The sequence below is a fragment of the Sebastes umbrosus genome, chromosome 7 (genome assembly GCF_015220745.1).
Source record: "Sebastes umbrosus isolate fSebUmb1 chromosome 7, fSebUmb1.pri, whole genome shotgun sequence".
NCBI classification, from domain to species: domain Eukaryota; kingdom Metazoa; phylum Chordata; class Actinopteri; order Perciformes; family Sebastidae; genus Sebastes; species Sebastes umbrosus.
Genome location: NC_051275.1, coordinates 24,561,461 through 24,582,680, shown reverse-complemented (window position 1 = coordinate 24,582,680; position 21,220 = coordinate 24,561,461). Strand labels below are relative to the sequence as shown.

At 40.5% G+C, this 21,220-nt stretch overlaps 1 protein-coding gene across 1 annotated transcript in view; it reads right to left on the bottom strand.

The window, feature by feature from the left end:
* Positions 1 to 3,245: 3,245 nt before the first annotated feature.
* Positions 3,246 to 21,220, bottom strand: part of veph1 (ventricular zone expressed PH domain-containing 1) — a 90,604-nt gene continuing 72,629 nt past the window's right edge. The window contains exons 13-15 of the mRNA XM_037775194.1: positions 9,541 to 9,677; positions 6,079 to 6,132; positions 3,246 to 5,750 (exon numbers count right to left, since the gene is read on the bottom strand). Coding sequence (XP_037631122.1) covers positions 5,568 to 5,750; positions 6,079 to 6,132; positions 9,541 to 9,677 — 374 coding nt within the window. The 3' untranslated portion in view covers positions 3,246 to 5,567. The remainder of the gene's footprint in view (positions 5,751 to 6,078; positions 6,133 to 9,540; positions 9,678 to 21,220) is intronic.

The window sequence follows — 21,220 nt, the reverse complement described above, 5'->3', positions numbered from 1 at the left end:
AATGTAATTTAACAACACTCTAAAGTTAAAAAAGCCTTTCCTATGATTCTTTACACAAGGCTGATATTAATGCTCAAAAATGTATTTATACATTCAGAAACTTTAACACTTGATTTAACACATGATTGTTGAAATCTACAGCATTGTTTCCATCCTGACGTCTGCTTTCAGAATGGTAAATGTAATCTCATTGTGCCTTAAAGTAGTGAAAATACCAGCTCACTACTCTCCAGTGTGAGACGATAGATAGATAGATAGATAGATAGATAGATAGATAGATAGATAGATAGATAGATAGATAGATAGATAGATAGATAGATAGATAGATAGATAGGTAGGTAGGTAGGTAGGTAGGTAGGTAGGTAGGTAGATAGATAGATAGATAGATAGATAGATAGATAGATAGATAGATAGATAGATAGATAGATAGATAGGTAGATAGATAGATAGATAGATAGATAGATAGATAGATAGATTGATAGATTGATAGATAGATAGATAGATAGATGCTACAGTATCTATCCTCCAGTCTATTTACACAGCTGCCTACAAATGTATTTAATTAAGAGGAAAGTACCCTAAAACAATTGCTCATTTTGGCAGTAAATGTTGGCCCCCGAGGCTTGGAAACTAGGCCCACATGGCAGCGTGACGGCAGAGAGCGTTCAAATTGTTACTTCTTAGACATCTTTGACATTCATATGATCAGACATCCACTTCAAACACCAAGAAATCAACACTGTGCAACTGAAAAGGCAGGGCAAAGTCAGCATCATGGTACATTTACAGTAAAGCGTAGGGTAGAGGACTTTTTGAACTTCACTTACGGGTGGCGGTTGCATTTAACGTGTGCTTGCCAGCAGCTATGGTTGAGTAATATGTGTGTGTGTGTTTGTAGTTATAGTTCAGCACAGATACTTTTGTTTGTTCCAGCCAGCTGAACTGCCCAGGGGTTTGCCACAAGACAACTGCCAGAAAGTGTCCGTAATCGAAGTGTTTGAACGTCCATGTGTATGTAAATCTGTGAATGATAATATCTGACAGTAAATAGTTGTCCTAAAGGGCTAAACCTGACACATAAGTTTGTCTGCTTTAGGACAAATGATAGTGGATAAGTGTTAAACGGGACAGCGATGGTAAAGCTAAATCTGATGCGTTCTATAGATCAAACTAGATGAGTCTACAGCCATGCTAGAGGCTCTGTGAGGCTGTACTTAAAGGTACAGTGTGCACGATTTGGCAACATCTAGTGGTGTGGTTGCGCATTGCAATCAACTGAGTTCCCCTCTGCTCACTCCTCCCTTTCAAGACCGTGGTAACGTGAGCCAGCGAGTGCAAAACCGTGGTAACGCCGTTAACCTCACTCAGAGGCCATCCTTACCATAATAACACTACTTTAGGAGCAACGGAAATCAGACGCTGGCTGGCGGTACAATGGTTTTGACTCTGTGGCTCACTTACCAGTTTTACAAGCATGCTGGAGAACTACGGTGGCCTTCAGGTAACATAAAAACGGGAAATTTAGACCTGATGATGATGCTGGATGAAAAGATGGAAATCTTATAATTTATCCTGAGGGGGACGTGAATGTCTGCACTGAATCTGATATCACCTAAACACCAAATGTCAACCTGATGGTGGCGCTACAGGTGAAGTCAGAGGGATTCATCCTCTGGGGACCATGAATGTCCATACAAAATTAATCCAATAATGGATGAGCTACTTCTGTCAAGACCAAAGTGGGGGACTCACCGACAGCCTAGAGCCACGTCACTAGAGAGGCCAAAACATTTTCATGTTATATTTCAGAAACACATTTATTGCAGTGTTTGCGGGAAATCCCCCTAACATCGGGGCGCCTAGCCAGCTGTGTATGTGGGTCATGAGTCTACAAAAAAAAAGGAGGAAGGAGGGAATCAAAATGTGAAGGAGAGGCTTGATGTAAATAATATTATGTGTAAGCAGATGCATGTCAGCTCTGTTGTGTATGGGGGGTGGGGGTGGGGGAGGCACAGAGACAGCAAAAAGTACGAACAGTGGTAACCTGACCCGGTGGGAACGGCAGTGTTATGACTGCATGTACACAGCTAACAGGGTTTTAGATGTAGGACAAAGTACGACCAGAGAAAATGTGCTTGTCTGTCACACGAGTTGAGATTTAGACCACCTTAGGCATATTCAAAATATTCTGAACATTGCATTTCATATACTTAATCGAGACCAAAAGCATTTGATACCAAAGAGGAGAGCATAATGCTTCCACCTGTGGGCAGACACACACCTCACATGTGGATCCAGATAAAGCAAAACAATTGATTGGCCACGGCCGACCATGAATGTCTGGAGCAGGCAGTTCAGAGCTTAACTGGGTCAAGACGTTTGTCATCCGCATCCTGGTTGGTGAGTAACATAAGGGACTTATAGTGCTGCACATATGTAGGCTCTACTGCCACAGGCTGTGATTTTTCAGGTGGAAAGATGTAAAAACTGAGACCGTTGTGGTCTTAGAGCTCATATGTTAACAGTCAGATGCTCACTTCCACTTAATCCAGTCTCGCAGTTTTTACACAAGACCACAAAACACACAAGCGTTTAAACTCTAACCTTTGGAAAGGGCCTGTTTTAAAATGATGGAGATGGAGATTGCTGCGTGTCACCTTCAGTCTCTCGCTGTCAAAACGTTTCACTGAATCGTCGATTGAAATTAAATCAGTATGACTGACCTGGCAGTCTCTAAATCCACTGTGGTCTAAACTCCAAGATTAAGCAACAGTTGAGCTGACACTGCTCCTCGTAAAACGTGGAGTGAATAGTTGCAGACGGTTCTTGTTCAGGAATGCCAAAAATAACCCAGTCTATACAGTATGGAGATTGCAACAGAACATAAATCTGACCACAGCATTAACTCTGGGGACTTGCTTCATAAGTCAATTTAGTACGAGAGCAGACAGAAAACAGGCTCGAAATGTTTTCTTCAAACAAGATGCTCTTATATGTTGGAGGAAACATTTATGAATTTTAATCAGCTGTTGTCTACTGACTATGGTTGGGAAAAAAAATGTTTTGTTAGTGATGAAAAATACAGTATAAATCAAAAATACATTTTAAAACACTGGATTAAATATGTACAGCTATATTCCACATGAAAACAATATGTACTGTATATTACAGAAATAGTTCTACATTTTAGGAAATACACCTTTTTGCTTTCTTGCCAAGAGTTAGGGTGCTTTCACACCTTTGTTCAGGAAGCGATCTCATAATTGATCTGTATAAGGCCATGTATATATATCATTTGGTAACCATGGTAACACATATGCACGTCAGCGTGGATATTTTCCTTGAAAGGTCACAAGCTGTTAAAACTGCTATGCTCGTATCCGACTCTGTGTACTTTGTCAGTTCATTAAGTCCATTAAAAAGTGTGTGATAGTGATCCCACAGTAATAAGCCCCGAATCATCACTGTACGAGACGCCTCATGTGCATGTCCGTGAATGTCCCCCACCAGTCATCTGGGAGCACGCAAAGCGGCTTTTGTACAGTCCTGTTCAGTCATTATTATTCATAACATAAATCAACTTGCAGTCTAATAATAGCTCACTAATAACGGTTCTAATCAGTCGTTTCTTCATGAGCTCTTTGTCACACCAAAGAACATAAATATACACATCAGAAGCATTAAAGTGCTGCATAAACGTCTGTCAGTCAACAGAATTTGATTTCCCCATGTGGATCCTGATGATGCAGGATGACATTCAGTGAGTTACCTGTCAGTCTGTATAACTTCATGTTAACTCCTCTGGTTCGTTTGTAAAAAGTCAGTGTGAACAGAAACCGAACCAGAACTTAAATGCAACAATATATATTTTTTTCCCCTTGGTCCGGACCAAATGAACCAAACTAATGGTGTGAAAGCACCCTTAAATGAGAAGATCAATATCACTCTCATGTCTGTACGGTAAAGATGAAGCTAGCAAGCTGGTTATCATAGCTTAGCATAAAGGGTGTGAAACAGGGATACCTCTAGCCAGGCTCTGTCTAATGCCGGATTTATACTTCTGCAGCTTTGCACCTATGCGTTCTGTTCTGGTGCAAGCACCTCTCGCGCACGGCAGACATACATAGAACTGCAGCGGATTGCGAATAGCATGTCATTTCTTTTTGATTTGGACCTGCAGTGGTCTTTGATTCATTTGATAGGTGTGATTCAATAGTTACATATATGTTTGGCCCAACACAACTCCATGGCTGGAAAAATTATGGAAGATTTGGATGATGATGAGGAGTTCTTATGCCTAGAATTAATAAGGTTGTTGTTGTTGTAACGGATGTGAGGTACTTGTCCGTCCGCGGTGCCTGGCACGTAGTAACATTTTTCAGGAGGTGCGTGGCACGTCTCGGCAGCTCTCTGTGAGCTCCGCAAACCATCTCTGTGGGAGCAGTGCTCAAGCTTTTCTGCAGAGATCAATAATTTGTGGTTTGACAAGGGGTTATATGTGGAACTATTTCTTGGTTGGGAGCAGTGACTTCATGAAGTCTTTACGTCACTATGAGGTTGCCAGGCAACCAGCGGAGAACCAAGGAAGTCACTGCGCCTGGCCAAGAAATAGTCCCGTACATAGCCCCCCATAAAACCACAAAAAGCGTTTTACTTTGTTTTTTATACAGATTAAATAAACGAAATATAAGTTGTTGACTAGTACGCGTGATATGGTCACCTTTAGACAGAGCCAGGCTGTCTGTTTCCAACTGTCTTCTGGCTGTGGCTTCATATTTAGTGTACAGACATGACTCTCAGCAAGAAAGTGAATAAGCTTGTTTCCCAAAATGTTGAACTACTCCTTTAAGGCTCCATCATACTCTCTCTCACACACACATGCACACACAATTCCAGTATTGAATGCCCTTCCCATCTGCTGTCCATTAGGCTCCTCTTCCTCCTCATCCTTCCTGCTTTCAAGAGAAACTGTTCAGTCTCATTATTGCTTCAAGTCCTTATGAGGTCGGTGCTTCCATGAAGTCTTTATTGCTAAATGCTACTCTGGCCTCAAATACATCTCAATCATCACGCATCATTAAACCCAGAAATCCCAAGTTTCCACAGATGCTGGTTTTGTTTGGTTGTTGAAGCTCGTAGTAGTGTCTGGGCTCAGGCAGAGGAAGTTGAAATGTCCGTATTGTAAGATCCAGTCAGGTGAAGATCATGTGTAACTTCAATCTTTAATACTTGTGTATTGTAACATTAATTAATGATGGTCTACAGTAACAGTAAGTCACAGTAACATCCCTCATTCTGCTGGATACAGACCATACAGTCTCTTATTGCTGGTTTATTTAACGTCTTTTTGTACTGCATAAAAAGGTTTTTTGATTGTTTTTGAATATTGGTGTATACTACCAATTACACATACAAAGTTATGCTACTGGCAGTGGATGTTTTTGAAAATGTTACTCAGTGTATGTGTTTGTCTGTATACAGTATGTATGAGTTTATATGCATATTGTCAATAGTCTGCACATGTACAGTATGTGTCCTCATTAGTTAACTGTGTTGCTGTTACCCTGTTACAGGTAGGTGGTAGCCTCTCTGTTTTCCCTCTCTTTGGCCTGAGCCACGGCCACGTTGATGCACTGCAGCCACTCCTCAGCGTGTTTCTCATCCTGAGCTTTCAGCACGTACGTCTTACTGTCTGTGAAGATCTCAAAGGCCCGCGGCAGGCCCCGATCACGCCGCTTCTTAGCTACCACCTATAGAAAGAAAGAAAAAAAAGATGATGACAAACTCATTTTTGAGATGGATGTGACTTTATGTAGCTCCTTTCTTCCTGACTTTACAGCAGGCTCATTCCTGTATTCATTGTCCAGCTGTAATAGTATTTGGGGATGTGATCTGACTCAGATGATATTAATAGCTTTAAAATGACAACAATGTAACCTCCTTTAAAAAATCAAAAGTAAAAATCGCAACCATGAGAAGAGGTAAACCACTAAAAATGCAAAAACATGTGATCAGTAGTGAAGATCAAAAGGTTTTGGGAGCAGGTTTTTGAGGGATGATCACAATGTAACTCCTCACCTTGACACTTTGCACCTTGCTCAGCTCAATAGGGATGTCATCCAGCTCATCCTTCTGTGGGGAGGACAGGACATGAGAAGAAAACAAGTTTTAATTTTTTCAGCGGCTTTTGAACCAGATAGTTTGTGGATGTTCTACATCTTAAAGGTACTATATGTAACTTTCAGAAAATCATTGTTATTAATGACACCGGTGGCCGTTTAGTGAACAGCGTCCTGTTGCTCGCAGTCCGTAGGCGTGAGCGATTATCCTGGGCATCGGCCAAAACAGTGACGTGATATTTGCAAATGACTTCATCAGCTAATGTTACGAAGCAAATCCGTCCCGAGTCCTTTACATAGAAATCAGTTCACAGGCTGTTAGGCAACCGAGAAAGTCGGGGAAGGTCTCAGTTTTTAAGTTACATTACAATCTGTTCACACATTTGCAATACAAAGCAATTAATGCATGTAAATTGTTACATATAGCACCTTTAAGGAAAGAAATCTTTATAATAAAGAAAACTATTTTGTGCATTTTTCATTGGTGAAGGATGTATTCAAATCTTTTGCTTGAGTAAAAATAGCAATATCATTCTGTAAAATGTCTCGAGTAAGATTCCTGCATGTTGCTTAAGGTAATATGTCAATGTTGTGTTTTATATTATTGGATTATTATTACTGATACGTAAACATGTAAGCATCATTTTAACGATGTTGTTGGTTGAGGTGGTGCAATTTTGAGCTATTTTATATACTGTTCGGTAGTTTATCCCATAAAGAGTATCATATTTTATAAGATGATCTTATGTTGTGTTTTGTTAATCTGCTAAATGACTAGAAAATATAGCTACAATATAAATATAGTGCAGGAAAATACAATATTTCCCCTCTGAAATGTAGTGGAGTCAAAGAATAAAGTGGCATAAAAAGGAAATGTTCAAGCAAAGTGTGAGTACCTCAAAATGATACTCAAGTACAGTACTTGAGTTTGTTGATTTTTGCAGCGTGATGGGAGTTTTGCCAGTCAAATAAGTGCATTAGGAAACCTAATGTATCTTCAGCCACATTAAATAAAGCTCTTTGTGCATTTTAAGCATATCAATACTTCTTGTAACCACAGTGTCAGATGTAGCTTCCCGATTTCAGCATCACGATACTGTGTCATTGTGTTGTTTCCAGCGTGTTCTACCTCAGAACAAACCATTCACAGAACAACTACACTACATTGTTATGTTGCTTTTCTTTCAACACAAGGGATAAGAGCTAAGTCACGGTAGCAAAATACAGCTGGAGAGAAGAAACGTAACAGCCAACTCACTCATGGATAAAACTGTAAACCAGCACAAAAATGACAATTACCAACATAAACCACCAGGTTCTGAACAGACGCATTAAAAAAACACTAACAAAAAAGTAACATTTGCATTTTGGATTCAGCCCCAAAAATCCAGTATCAGTCGGTCTCAAGTGGTTATAACCACATAACCGGAGCTGCAAGACTCTTGGCAATTGCCCACATCCTTTCTGCGGTGTGTGTGTGTGTGTGTGTGTGTGTGTGTGTGTGTGAGTGTGACATGTTCACGGTTTTACCTCCCAGCTGGCTGTGCTGAGGGTCTGATGTTTCCCACAGCGGCGTCATGTCAGTGGATTCATGAAGTGATTCAAATGGATGTTTGATTGATTTTAGCCATATGGGCCTATGAAAAATGATATCCGAACCAGAGAGCCCATTAAGATATTGTCTCCGAACACTTAAACTAAACGCACCTCACTAACTTTTCTTTGCTGGTATTTTGTAGCTTTAATGTGTAACTTATTTATTCTTTCATTGCATTTGACAGCTTGCGTTTTATGAGACAATGGTGCTGGTATGAAACCAAAGACTTGAAGATCCTTTAGATACTCAACGTGTTCAGAGAGATTAGAGTATTTCTGTCTGTGTTATTTTGAGACAGCAAAAAAAAAGCACTTGCTGAACTGAACCAATTTGTGTGGTGTCAGAAATCCCATTATCCTTTTCATGATGCGCATGTTTGCTTTTTGTGTCTCTTCTGCTTTTTATTTTCTGACGAATCAAATCACCTTGTAAATATATGACATGCTGGATTTTGGAGCTTCTCAGAGCAAGTGAACGCACCATAACTACGCAGCAAGCGTTTAATGAGTCTGCTCTACCAGAGTGATACACAAGACTTAGCTTTGTGTGTTTTTTGGGGATGTTTAAAACCTATCAGTGTTTTAAAGCTGCTCGATTCATTCAATGTGGAGAAAACAACACTTTTTTTGGGGTTCTTAATCTTTTAAACTCCCCATTTGGGAAAGAGTCTTTCACAACAAACCAACAGCCTCCAGAACAAGCTGGCAAAGATGGACCGAGCTCCGAGAACAAAGACATAAAACTTTTCCAATTTGTGGCTGCTGCAGAGGAATCCATTACCATCTGGACAGGAGCACAACGACTATTGTTAGGAGTAATAAAAGAAGAGCGCTCAACTCTACTATTTCAGCCACCAGAGAATATCCCACTGTTTCCAGACATCCCTCTTTGATGTTGTGCCTCGCTCTAGTTTTTGGGAGCTGATTGTATAAACATGTCTAAAGATCCAGAGGGACACTCAATCTCCTGTTGGCTGTGAGAAAATTATTTCAATTATAATTCATTATATTATAATTGTTTCACTCTTGTAGATGACTGCCATAAACACGGACGTAAGCACAAAGGCTCACAGGTGTAGTAAAATCTCCCTATAAATCAGATTTCCTCACGAACTGAGCTGACTTTTCTTTCGTCAGCTGGATAAAATTAAAGTTGACATTATTTTTTTAGCAAACTTTTTCAGACATCTGACCTCAACAGATGTTTATAGCAGTAATAATACATGTAATTTATATAGCACTTTTCTTAACAATGTTCCAAAGTGCTTTACAAAAGAAAATAAAACCAGACTCTTGATTGTGCTGCTTTAACTCTATTTTCCTTTGCACAATAATTCTCTGATCAGTGACCTCAGCCTTTGTTCAACCTTACAGTAAGTCACCAGCAAACACGGGGAAGTTGGAGGGAAAATCGTGTTGTTGCATCCCGTAGGGAAATCTCCTCACCTTTGCATCGATTGAAATGGTCTTTGTTTCACTCACACATGCTGTATGAGGCATTACCTCCTGCTCTGTGTTTGCTACTTGTGCGTAATGATATCTGCTTTGAGTTATAGTGGTTGAAAGTGACTCATGTTGTTGCAGCATCATGCTTTGGCCCTGGGAGTCCCCCAAGAGTCCTTACCGGGGCCATGGTTTGTTACAGTTGGATTCACCAGATGCTCCCGAGAGACACTGAACTTATCACGAGATGTGATTTCCACTGTTTCATACGAAGTTTCATCATGATTCAAACGACACCGAACAGGGACACATTAATGAAGATTTTCTGAGTGAGAGACCAGGAACAGTGTACAAGTGTGAGGAGGATTCATTAGCTACGTACTGATTTGCCTCTCCGGAAGAGTAGCTGGTTTCCTGCCAAGGTGAAGTAACGGGTTTTCCAGCGCTTGATAAACTTCCAGCGGACCTGCTTCTCCTTCAGCTTCCCCTCGATCAGAGGCTGTCCCTCCTGGTTCACAACTAGAGGGCGAGAGAGAGGGAGAAAGAAATATGGAAAGAAATAGAAAGAAAATGAACAAACTATATTAATGCTTTTTTATGTTATTTCCCTTTTTACTTTACATTACAGCTGACCATCAATGGATTGATCTGAAAGGATGCATTCATGAGCTGGTGGGAGGGTCTGACATCTGAGACTTGAATCAGCCATTGAACAACACTGTGTTCATGACCTTTGTTACCAGAAAATCTGGCCCGAAAGGTGAAATAAATAATGTGGCAATGTTTTGTAACCGACCAGTAACCAGCAAATTCCTCGGCTCGGCAAATTGATGTTTATACCACAGAGCAGGCCAGATCCAGCCAAAAACACTATTTCATAATACCCCCTACATGGTTAGAATCTATTATTCCATCTGGCTCGCAAATGTCTATTTTTCCATTTTTTCCTATTTGGATTTGTCCCAAGTCTTTTAGTTTACCGTAATCATTTAGTTTTCTAGGAAGACTGTAACATCAGAGCATAAAAGGCCTTTTGTTTTCATACAAAATGTGTATACATAATCGTATATATAATATGATCTTGATGACAAACAGCTCCACAGTTTTCATGGAGCTTAATGTGACTACTTTCTGTCTCATCTGCAAAGAGAAAGCTGTCATTCTCAAGGAAAACAATCTCAGTGGCATTACTCTACTAAACGTCGAGAAATATGAATCAACATAGAGTACAGTTTAAACACCACCAAGTGTTAAAGCGCAACCCTCTAGGAGTGAGCAGCTTGTCTCATGGCGCTTGGGTAATCTAAGTTTGAGACCACTGCCGTAGGGAAATGATTGGAAACCAATTTCTGCCTGCAAGATATGAAGAATGCATTCCCAACTGAAAAGATTATGGTATGCTTCTGAGAAGGGCTGGTAGTAACATGTGTAAGAGGCTAAATGTACAGTACAAAAGCAGAGGTATGGTACATTTACGTCAGAGAGACCTTGACCACTTTGTAACAACAATTGTAAGTGTAAGTGAATGCACCAAATGTGGTGAACCCTGCAGAAATTTCTCTAAATAAAGTGAGATAACATTTAGTATGTATGCATCTAAAGCACAGCGCAGCCACCCTGCTGATCTGAGACATACATGATTCATTCTGTTCTGTTCTCAGTTTCCTTTACTTTTATGTATTCCTGTTTCTTTAGCTCTTAGTTGTAATGTTTTATAACCTTAAAGCACTTTAGGGATACAAACAAACTTGAACTTTAGTCAACATTAATGAGTTTGGTTTAGTCTCACTCATGTGTGTGTGATCAGATAGAGGAGAACTCCCACAAAGTGAAGTCTGGGCTGGTCTGATTAGAAACACTCACCCACATCAACCTCCTGGACTGAGTTGGATCAACTACCGATTTGAGTGTGTGTGTGTGTGTGTGTGTGTGTGTGTGTCTATAACTGCATCCATCAATTCGTTTTTTTTGTGTTTATGTATATGGGTGTTTTGCTTGAATACAAATGACCAGCTTGTTTTTTTCCGACCAACGTGAAAATCAATCAAAGATTAATATTCAGTAAGTGATTGTGTGATGTGTTTTGACTGTGTACTCTGAGAGACTGTGATCCTGAACACACAAACAGATGTTTTGGCTTGTTCAGGTTCGGTGCCAGTGAACCAGGACTTCAGATGTTGACCACCAAACAGAGCCACTCTTTGTATCCACGACGATGAGTAAGGCAGTCAAGAGATTACTGCAATCTGAGTGTGTGTGAATGTGTTGGAAAGATGATTCACAGAGGTGCCCAACGCCAAACAATACAGACCTTCAAAGGTCATCTGTTTCACATCATTGTAAATCAAATACCTTTCAGTTTTTTGACCAAAACTAAATATTTATAGCATTATAAAGACATTATTTCAGGGCCTGAGTTTAATTGTAGGATTTAACATTTACAGACTAAAGGATGAATTGATTACTCAAAAATTAGCATATTAGTCAATAATAATCCTAAACTGCAGCCCTTATCATTACACAAAACAACATAACAGAGAAGACCATGCTATGCAGGGCTGTATCAGAAACATTGATTCCTTCATTCATCTTTCTTTTAAAGGACCAGTTCATCCACAATTTCCTCAACTGTTCTCAACATGGCTGCCGGGTCACAAACGTTCTCATTTTACAGCTAAACAGTACACTACAAGATGTTTCTGAAAACATTTGAGGCGAGAAATAGGCATTACAGTAACAGAATATTGATTCATATTTGATCAGCGCTGAACTAGTTTGGCCGTTTGATCAGAGTTTGCGAGTGATTGACAGCTGCTCAGAGTCGGCAGGCTCCAGCTCGGCTCTGATTGGTTGTTTTCCTCCAGTCTATGAAATCTTGCAGATTCCATTAAGATCACCGGAGGACACAGAGGCACATGATTACCTGTCTCATGCACTACTGTCAGGATATAGCGACCGTTTTATAATTTTTTAAACATATATCGCAAAAAAGTAGAGTTACCGCCAACCAGTCAAGTTGCAGTTTACATCCATGTCTGTCCACAATGTCATCACTTCATCATTTTATCTCATTAGACATTTCTGTGAAATTGTCATAATTAGCATATGAATTCTTGAGATACAGCTAGTACGTGTTTTGTGAGGTCACAGTGACCTTTGACCACCAAAATCTAATCAGTTCATCCTTGAGTCCAAGTGGACGTTTGCGCAAAAATTTAAGAAATTTGCTCAAGGTGTTCCTGAGATATTAACAAGAATGGGACAGACGTGAGATCACGGTGACCTTTGACCACGACATTCTAATCAGTTCATCCTTGAGTCCAAGTGGACGTTTAGGTCAAATTTGAAGAAATTTCTGCCAGGCGTTCCCAAGATATCGCGTTCACGAAAATGATCCGGAGTGCCCGAAAACATAATGCCTCGGGCTACGGCTGTCGCCGGCGCGGAAGCATAAAAAATATTGCAATGTCACTTTTTTCCAATATTGTGCAACCCTAGTTAGTACAGCCAGCATCCAGCAGCAAAAGTGAACTGCAGTCAACGAGCTGCGGCCTGTAAAGGGCCGCTGCAAATGACATGCTCGACTCAGGCTGCAAAGCCCTGAAGCCCCTGAACGTGTCATAGTGCGGAGAAGATTGGATGAATGGTTTTCAAGATATGTGAAGGACACACACACACACACAGACAGAGAGACAGACAGACAGACAGACAGACAGACATACATACAGACAGACACACAGACAGACAGACAGACAGACACACAGACAGACAGACAGACAGACACACAGACAGACAGACAGACAGACAGACAGAGTTGCTTCCTTATTTTATAATTAGATTTTTCACTTACTTCTTGTTGTATCTAGCTGTTTTGGTTTATTAGGCAGATGAAACCAAAATCATCTCCAAGGTTAAATATCACTACAGGTCTGTGAGGAATTTTTTTTTTTTTTTAGTTTGAGTAAATTGACCCTTTAGTTTTAGAGACAACAGTGTTGCATCCATAAACAGTAGTAACAGTAGTTACATCTATGGCCGGGTATGACTGGATGAGTGTACATTTTATTGATGATTCACTGGGATGCCAATCGTCCGAGTAAAACATTTACATTCTTTCCAAATTATCAGTCTGTGTGTGGGTGTCCTCTGCACTCAGACTTCCTGTCGGCCTGTTTAGATGCTGCACACCCTCCCATCATTATGGTGTGCCGCCCTGTCTGCATCATCTAACAAATATTTCCATTTTTTTGAGTGCAGAAATAAACATGTCTGGTGCGTAAATCATTGCGCCTCGTGCCGTCTCTTTGCTTTGATGATGACACCTGGAAAGTGATTCCAGGATTTGTTGTCAGCCTCGGGCAAGCACTGTAGTTCACGACACCTCGTCCGAGACACGCTGATGTCAAACAAACACACACTGTATACGGGATGTCTGCTGATCATTGCACTCCATCAGATCCCAATGTGTCTTCAGAAGAGTTTCTGCTGCATTCATGCTTCTATTTAGATCTGTCCACGTGTGGTCAGATTACCCATAACTAATGTTATTTATGAATCTGAAGAAGGCCTCCCTGCCAGTGGCTGTATATTTTGAGCTTCTTGGGAGACGGGATTTCAAAACTCTGACAGGAGTCAAGTGTCCAATCCAAAATATTAGCAGAAACAGCTGTCACTTCAAACACGCCTAGTTATACCCTCAGGCCCAAACATAAACACCTTCATGTTTGTATGTGTCAATTTGTTTACCTTTTATGATGTACAAATGCATTTGTGTATTAATGTGTGTGGTTTCGTGTTTGTAGTTTTTGCCTCGAGGACGACAACATCAGGATGAGGTGTGAGGAGGTGTGAGTGAAAGTGTGTGTGTGTACGCATTCTGAAAGAAAGCTATGGAGTTAAACCCCAGTTGACGTTACACTTACTCACCCTTGTTAACTATCAACGTTAGGAAAAAATTTGGTTATAAACAACTTACCAGCCCCACCCCACCCATGTTAAATGTCAAGTTTTTCCTTTTTGAGTGATAGAATTTCATAACTGTAAAAATGCCAAGTCATTCCTAAGAGAAAAACTGCTTCTTGTAACATGTCAAGCTTTGCAAAAACATGTTTCATAATAGAAAAAAAACTGTTACGGAAAATCAGACAGTCTCATCTGGTTTGGGTTGACTGCAAAGAGCATACAGCACACACGCACGCACGCACGCACGCACGCACGCACGCACGCACGCACGCACGCACACACACACACACACACACACACACACACACACACACACACACACACAAAGGTATCAACTTGAAATGAACACATGAGAAGTCAAACAGCTACAGGATGAATTCATAGTATAGACGTCTATAAATGTAAAGGTTTCTGACTCTCTTTTAAATTCACCTCTTTTGATCTCTGTTGGTTTCAATGGAACATTCTGTTGCTAGCAGCAACCACTTCAGTAGTGGTTGTTCCTAGCAACAGAATGTTCCACAGGAGTTTACTGCTAACCAAGCGAGCCATTCTGCTAGCTGTCTGAGGCTAAAGACACGGTCACAAATGTGCAAAATTAAAGCTGTGTCCGAAATCAATAGTGGACTCAAAAGTAGTGTACAACGATGGTCACTAAAAGAGCACTATGATGATCTGGTAAGATTTCATTTTGCGGATGAGCTCACTATAATGTATAGTCTTCTATATACAGTAGTCCTCTATATAGAACTCACTGGATAGTGAGTAGGAAGTAGTGAATGAGTGAATGATTTCGGACACAGCCTAACATTCGCTCCCGTTCACTTCCATTCTATGCAAGCGAAGGGGCAAAAAGAGTTTGCTTCCGTTTGCGAAGTGGAGTTCAGCTCTGGTGAAATTTCAGTTTGGATATCGCCTCGACAGCCGATGGTCACTCGCCTGCATTCGCTCATGTGTGGCCTTAATGTGTTGCTAATAAAACATTATAAGCCGCTTTAGTTAACTGTTAATTTACTGTATTTTACTCTTGTTACTTTTAACTCTTGTGGACTTAATGTGTATGTTTCCTAGATTAATACTGAGTTGTACTCCCTATGGGCCCTTAATGTTGCTCTTTCACAGGTGATGCTTTATTTCTTCCTGACATGAAGCACAATGTAGCTAATTTGACAGCTAATCTTGTGAAGCCAGTTTCCTTGTTACTGTACCAACACATTTTTACAACTTTAATTCATCTGTTCACTAAACTGTTTTCACAATTGCCTCCAGTAAAAACCTCAAAAGCTAACTATTGTCTTTTGGAAGTGTGTTTAGATCATAGGTTTAGATGCTGCAAAGCTGTGCACCTACACGCATAGTCTTAGTCCTGCTTGGACATTTAAAACCTACAGTATGTTACCACTATGCTATGTAACTCAGAGTTTCATTGATACAGTATCAATATCTCTTTTTCAAGAGAGACCTGAGTGCAAAAACACTTTTACAGTCAGACAACCACAATGTTTGACAAACAACAGTCCAGTAAAAAGAAGAAGAAGACAAACAAATGTCATAAAAAATCTGATAATAAAGCTATAAAACCTCAAACGGGAAGGAAACCTGAATCCAGTCCTGCCAAGGTTAGTGCAAACATATGGTACTGTATAAGATTAAAGGGTAGCTTTGGTATTTTTCAACCTGGACTCGTTTTTCCCACATTTTTGTGTCTGCCTAATGGGGACAACAATTTCTGAAATTGGTCCAGCATTGAGGGAGAGCTCTGTAGACAGCAGCTGCTCACGGGCTGCAATGTAATCCTATCAGGGCAATTTGGCACCGTCATTTACGTCCACTAAAAGTGCTTGTTTTTGCCATGGCAGGCTCTGATTGTTATTATAAGTGTCTGACATTAAAGAAAGAGTCTTTCTCAAGGAGAAGTCTTGTTCTGAAATCTGGCGAGGGGACATGTTGCTGGAAGACAAAATGGAAATGCGAGTTTGCTGTGTTGGAGTACAGAAAGCGTAGTTTAGTGTTATCTAAAAGATTTTCAATGTCATGGCTGAATATTTAGATGATTTTGACAATGTGGATGGGGTCTTTATTTGAGCCAGAGTATACGGATGAAGAGCCCCTACATACTGAAGAGCGGACAAGGAGAGAAAGAGGGGGGTGGGCAACAGGCAGAGGAAGATGAACCAGGTGCAGCAAGGCCACAAAGCTCGGCATACTGGCGGTGTTCCTGTGGATGTTGTGACCCTATCAATGCCCACAGAGGATAATGCTGTAAAGAGTGGGACCTGCTGCTGCCCGATATTCAGATTTCAGCACAAGACATCTCGAGGCAAGATATCTTGAGCGGGACTGAAGTGAAAGGAAAAATGTTTTATTTCTCTGTAGGGTCCTTTCCATAATGTTGTCAGACACTTATAATAATCTGAGCCTGCCAGTGGCAAAAACAAGCACTTTTAGTGAAAATAAATTGCCCTTGCAGCTCATTTTGCAGCTGCCGGTTACAGCGTTCTCCCTCAATACTGGACCAATTAAAAAAATTGTTATCCCCATTAGTCACTTAAAAGTCCAGTGTGTAGAATCTGCCGGTATCTAGTGGTGAGGTGAGGAGATTGCAACCAATTGAAGTCTCTCCCGTGTGCCAAGCATGTTGGAGAGCTACGGTGGCCTACGCAAAAACGCGAATGTCCCTCTCTAGAGCCATTTGGAGCAGAGCCAGTGTGTAGAGCGTGTGTGTACGTGGGAAGTGAGTGGTAAAGCAAGAGAGAGAGAGCGGCGGTGACGGAAGTGTGTAACGTTATCGACTCCGGCCCAAGCAGGAAAAGTTAACAGAGTTTGATTTGTCCGTTCTGGGCTACTGTAGAAACATTGTGGTGAAACGTGGCCTTAAGTAGATATGAAGGGCTCATTCTAAGGTAATGAAAACACAATGATTCTTAGTTTCAGGTGATTATACACTAAAGAAAACATAGTGATTAATATTATATTCCATTTCTGCCAGTAGATCCCCCTAAATGTTACACACTGGTCATTTAAACACAAAAAACATGGGAAAATAGGGTCCAGGTTGAGAAACACCGAAGTTACCCTTTAAGTAATTATTAAATTGTTTACCGTAGTTAAAATGTAAATGAGAGAAGAGATGGAAGATGGAAGTTTTGATGGTAGTGCATATTGGATGAATAATATAAAATGATTATTCCTTCTTGTCAATAACAAGGCATTAGCTAACATGTTTCCTTATGACCACAGCCCTGCCTGAGGATATTACCATCTTACATCACCCTTGAGAAATGCTGTCTTAAATCATTAAGGCACATTTATCTAACCCTCAAAACGCCATCTGTGGAAATGACTCTGAGTTAAACTTTGGCACAGCGTGATGAACGTCCTCCTGAATTTGCAACATAACTCTTGGAGGTGAGAATTTCTGTCCCGCGTGTCTTCCCTGATTGATGGTAAAATGATTTGCTTTGGGTTTTCCATCTTTTTGTGCAAACAGGGGATCTGTCTTCCAGACGTGAATGAATGTGTCTTCAAATCCACATGTAGAGGCATGAGGGACTGAGGGTATATAAGCACATTTTAAAGTGCTAAGTTTGGTGATTAGGCATGTTGTAGCCATCCACGTGAAAAATAATCAACAATAACAGAAACACCGGAAGAGAATGAGAGAGCGTAACTGTCAAACCTGGGTACCTTATTCTGGCACGTCCACACTACAGTACATGCACAAACACACACAAACAGCTCATTACAGCTCACTTCAAAGGCATTCCAGTAGTAGTAAACTCAACAGTATATCATGGAGTTGCAGTAACAACTGGCTCCACTTTGGCCTTCAAAATGGAAAACACTTCACCTTTCTCTCTTTCACCATTAAAAAACAGGAGACCAGCTCTTTGCTTGTGTGTTTTACCTCGGTAGTAATCACAGAGAGCCACTCAGGCAAAGTCAGCAAGTTTTTACTATGGTAAAGCAATATAAACTGCATTATAAAGTAAAATGTTGGCTGGTGGCAGCTGGTAATGTGAACAGCATGCAAAGGTGGTTAATATTACGTGAAGTGTTATGTGCTGCATCTATGATGAAAATACGAAACCTAAAAGTGAAATGTTCCAAATCCAAATTGCACTGGGTCTGAAGTCAACTTGTTAGATTTGTTTCAGCGAGATGAGATGAGTCATCACTGTCATTTACCGTAACTTGACCTAATATGTTGGATGTAGCTGGACAGCTTTCAGTTGGACAAGTGAGAAAGTTTCCAGTGGACCGTTTTGGTTTGTTTTCTGGCTTCGACTACATGTTGTGGGCTTGTTTTATGGACATTTTCATTTTTGGTGAAAGACCTGTTCATATGTTTCACATCTTCATAAACCATTTGAAGTGTGTTTCATGTACATGGGCCATTTGGATTTGCAAAGAGTTTGTGTCCAATATTTGATGGCATGGATACAGGCACTGTGGTACGATCACTGACCCAAACTGTCTAAACTGAGAACATCTTTCCTGTAAATCCCTTCAGGTTGCATAGAAGTTGCCTCAATTAGTTCTATCAAGTAAAAAGTGAAAATATAATTTTAAACACTGGGCAGGCGTGTGCCGATGTAAAAAAGAAGCAGCGCGGTTGGTTGTTCAGTTGCAGAAAATACTACGAAGGAAGAACTGCAATGACGAAAAGTAAGACCAGAGACTTGTAAGAGGCTTGTAACTCATTATCCATATTGAAGTAACCACGGGTAGTCAAAGCTGATGTGGTTTGTTTTCTTCCGGAGAAGGGTCACGTGATGGGGCGTGATGAATCAGGGAAGGACACGTCATGACTGATGAGACCCAATCCAAGAAGCAAACGTGGGTGTCTGCGTCATAGTTTCCAAAGGTCTCTGTTTCTGCCTGTCCAGACCACAATGCAACACTGGAGTTTTAAAAAAGAAACGGTGTCAGCAGCGCATCCAAACGTCTTCGTTTTAAGAGCTCGAAAACCCCGGAGTAGTGTGGACACTAGGCGTAAACGTAGCAAAAGTTATCTATTTTAAAACAAAAACGTATTAGTGTAGATGTAGCGTAAGGGAATCTATATGAAAGGGATCTCACGTTGGCCTCGGGGTCGAGGCCCTTTTATGTATAACGTCCCCCCTTTTTATCTCCCCACGTTTCCTGTCTGATGCTCAACTGCATATCATCAATTAAAGGCATAAATGACCCTACACAGCACAGTCTACACGGTCATAATTTACGTGTCCATGTGTTGCATAAAATGTTACGTAGCCCCTTTTCCTCTCCGTTATGTAGCTGACCGACTGACAGCTGACTAATGATAGTGTTGGTTCAGGGCTCAGGCCACTGAGTGCATGTGACTAACACAAAAATGTCAGGCCTCAGGTAGTAAAGTTCAAAGAGGGGTCACTTATTTGCCACAGTAGTCTGTATGAATACAATGCAGGATGGATTTAAAGCCATGATGGGAGAATTTCTTAGGCGAAGCAGCATAAAGTGACTCTATGTCCTTATTTCTCTGACTCATATCACACACACTGAAGTGCACAAGTATATGCTGGCTGTATGTATTCACATACAAGTCGGTGATGCTCTATTTCCTTGGAATGTGTTCATTTCCTGTTTCAAAAAAACTCTCATCAGTGGCCATGTTGCGGTGAACAGCTGACTGTGTTTGTGTGTTAACTACAACCTTTAGCTGTGATGCAATATGTGTTTTTTTAACAGGTTTAATGATAGTGATTTCAGCTCTGCAGTTACAGGAGATGTGTCTGGGCCTGACCTCGGTACAGATGCATTGCACATGTTCGAGTGACCCTGTTCTGTTCTGTTGTATTTTACCTTATGTCTTTGATAATGGGTGGTGGGTTTAGAAATAATATTAATGTGTTTTAATGAGCTTGGGTTTCACAGTGACGTGCTGGGTTTATTGAATAGTTTAAACACTAACGCCTCATTTGTAAAAAAGAAATTGTAAACATGAAAAAGTAGACATATTATTGGTTTAACAACAGGGAGATTACTTTAAAATAGAAGGCTGACATGAATACACTGACCACATGCTGTATAATATGCTGTTGGTGCCTGCTGCAATGATTTCATTACTTTAAAAAGTGTGCTCATGTTTAAAAAAAAATGTTTTCCCCCTTTTTGGAAACAGCAAAAAATTTGATAAAACTTCCTCAATTGTGAGAAAAAGTTTTTACACCTCGTTTGAGGTGTTTTTTGTCGAAAAAGAGTTGATGCACTAAATGGATTATAGAAACTTTGCCGAATAAATTCTGACGTAGCGAACATGTAACTCACACGAATGATTAGCTGTTTCTGCTGTCGGCGTTTTCCCAGATATTCCTATAACATCTAAATGTTTGTCTTCATTCCCGGACAACATGAAACATGGCCAATACTAACTAATACTACTTAAAACTTGACCAATTGACACAAATTCCTGAAGACCTAGCTCCAATTTTCTCTCGTAGATGGTTAGATGGCCATGGTGACTTGTTTAGTTTCCGGTTTGCAAACTCTACTTCTTCTCTACTGGCGGATTAGAGCCGTGTGTAAAGCGTCGCCTATAGCGCCAACTTCTGACGAAACTACGATGAGTTTATTCACCCCAAACCAGTTGATGGAAACACGTCTAATTCACATGTATTTTCTTGCGACATTTTAAAAGTTTGCTTAAAATTAGCTTGACAATTGAATAGAAACACGGCTAGTGGGGTCTAGAGAGAGATGCTGCTGTTGAATTCTCCAAATGTCATTTATCAATGCCATGCACGCCACAAACACAATGCCATTCATTTTCATTACAAGAAGTGAGTGAGAAAATATATTGTATTTTTTAGTCATTTGGGTGAACTAACCCTTTAAGTTTATACCAGACAGACATGCAGAGCAGTAGAGACATCCAAGGCCACAAGGACACAAATGCTTTAGTAAACACATGTATCCATGCACACACGCTTCCAATCACACAATCCCAACGGTAAAGTACTATTATTCCTTCTCTAAATCCTGTAATGCCGAGAGACTGGCATGAATCTAAAAAGGTAATCATCCGTTCCTTGCAGTCATTCAGCTGGCTTAGTGATTACACTGGTTTGTTCTGAGCA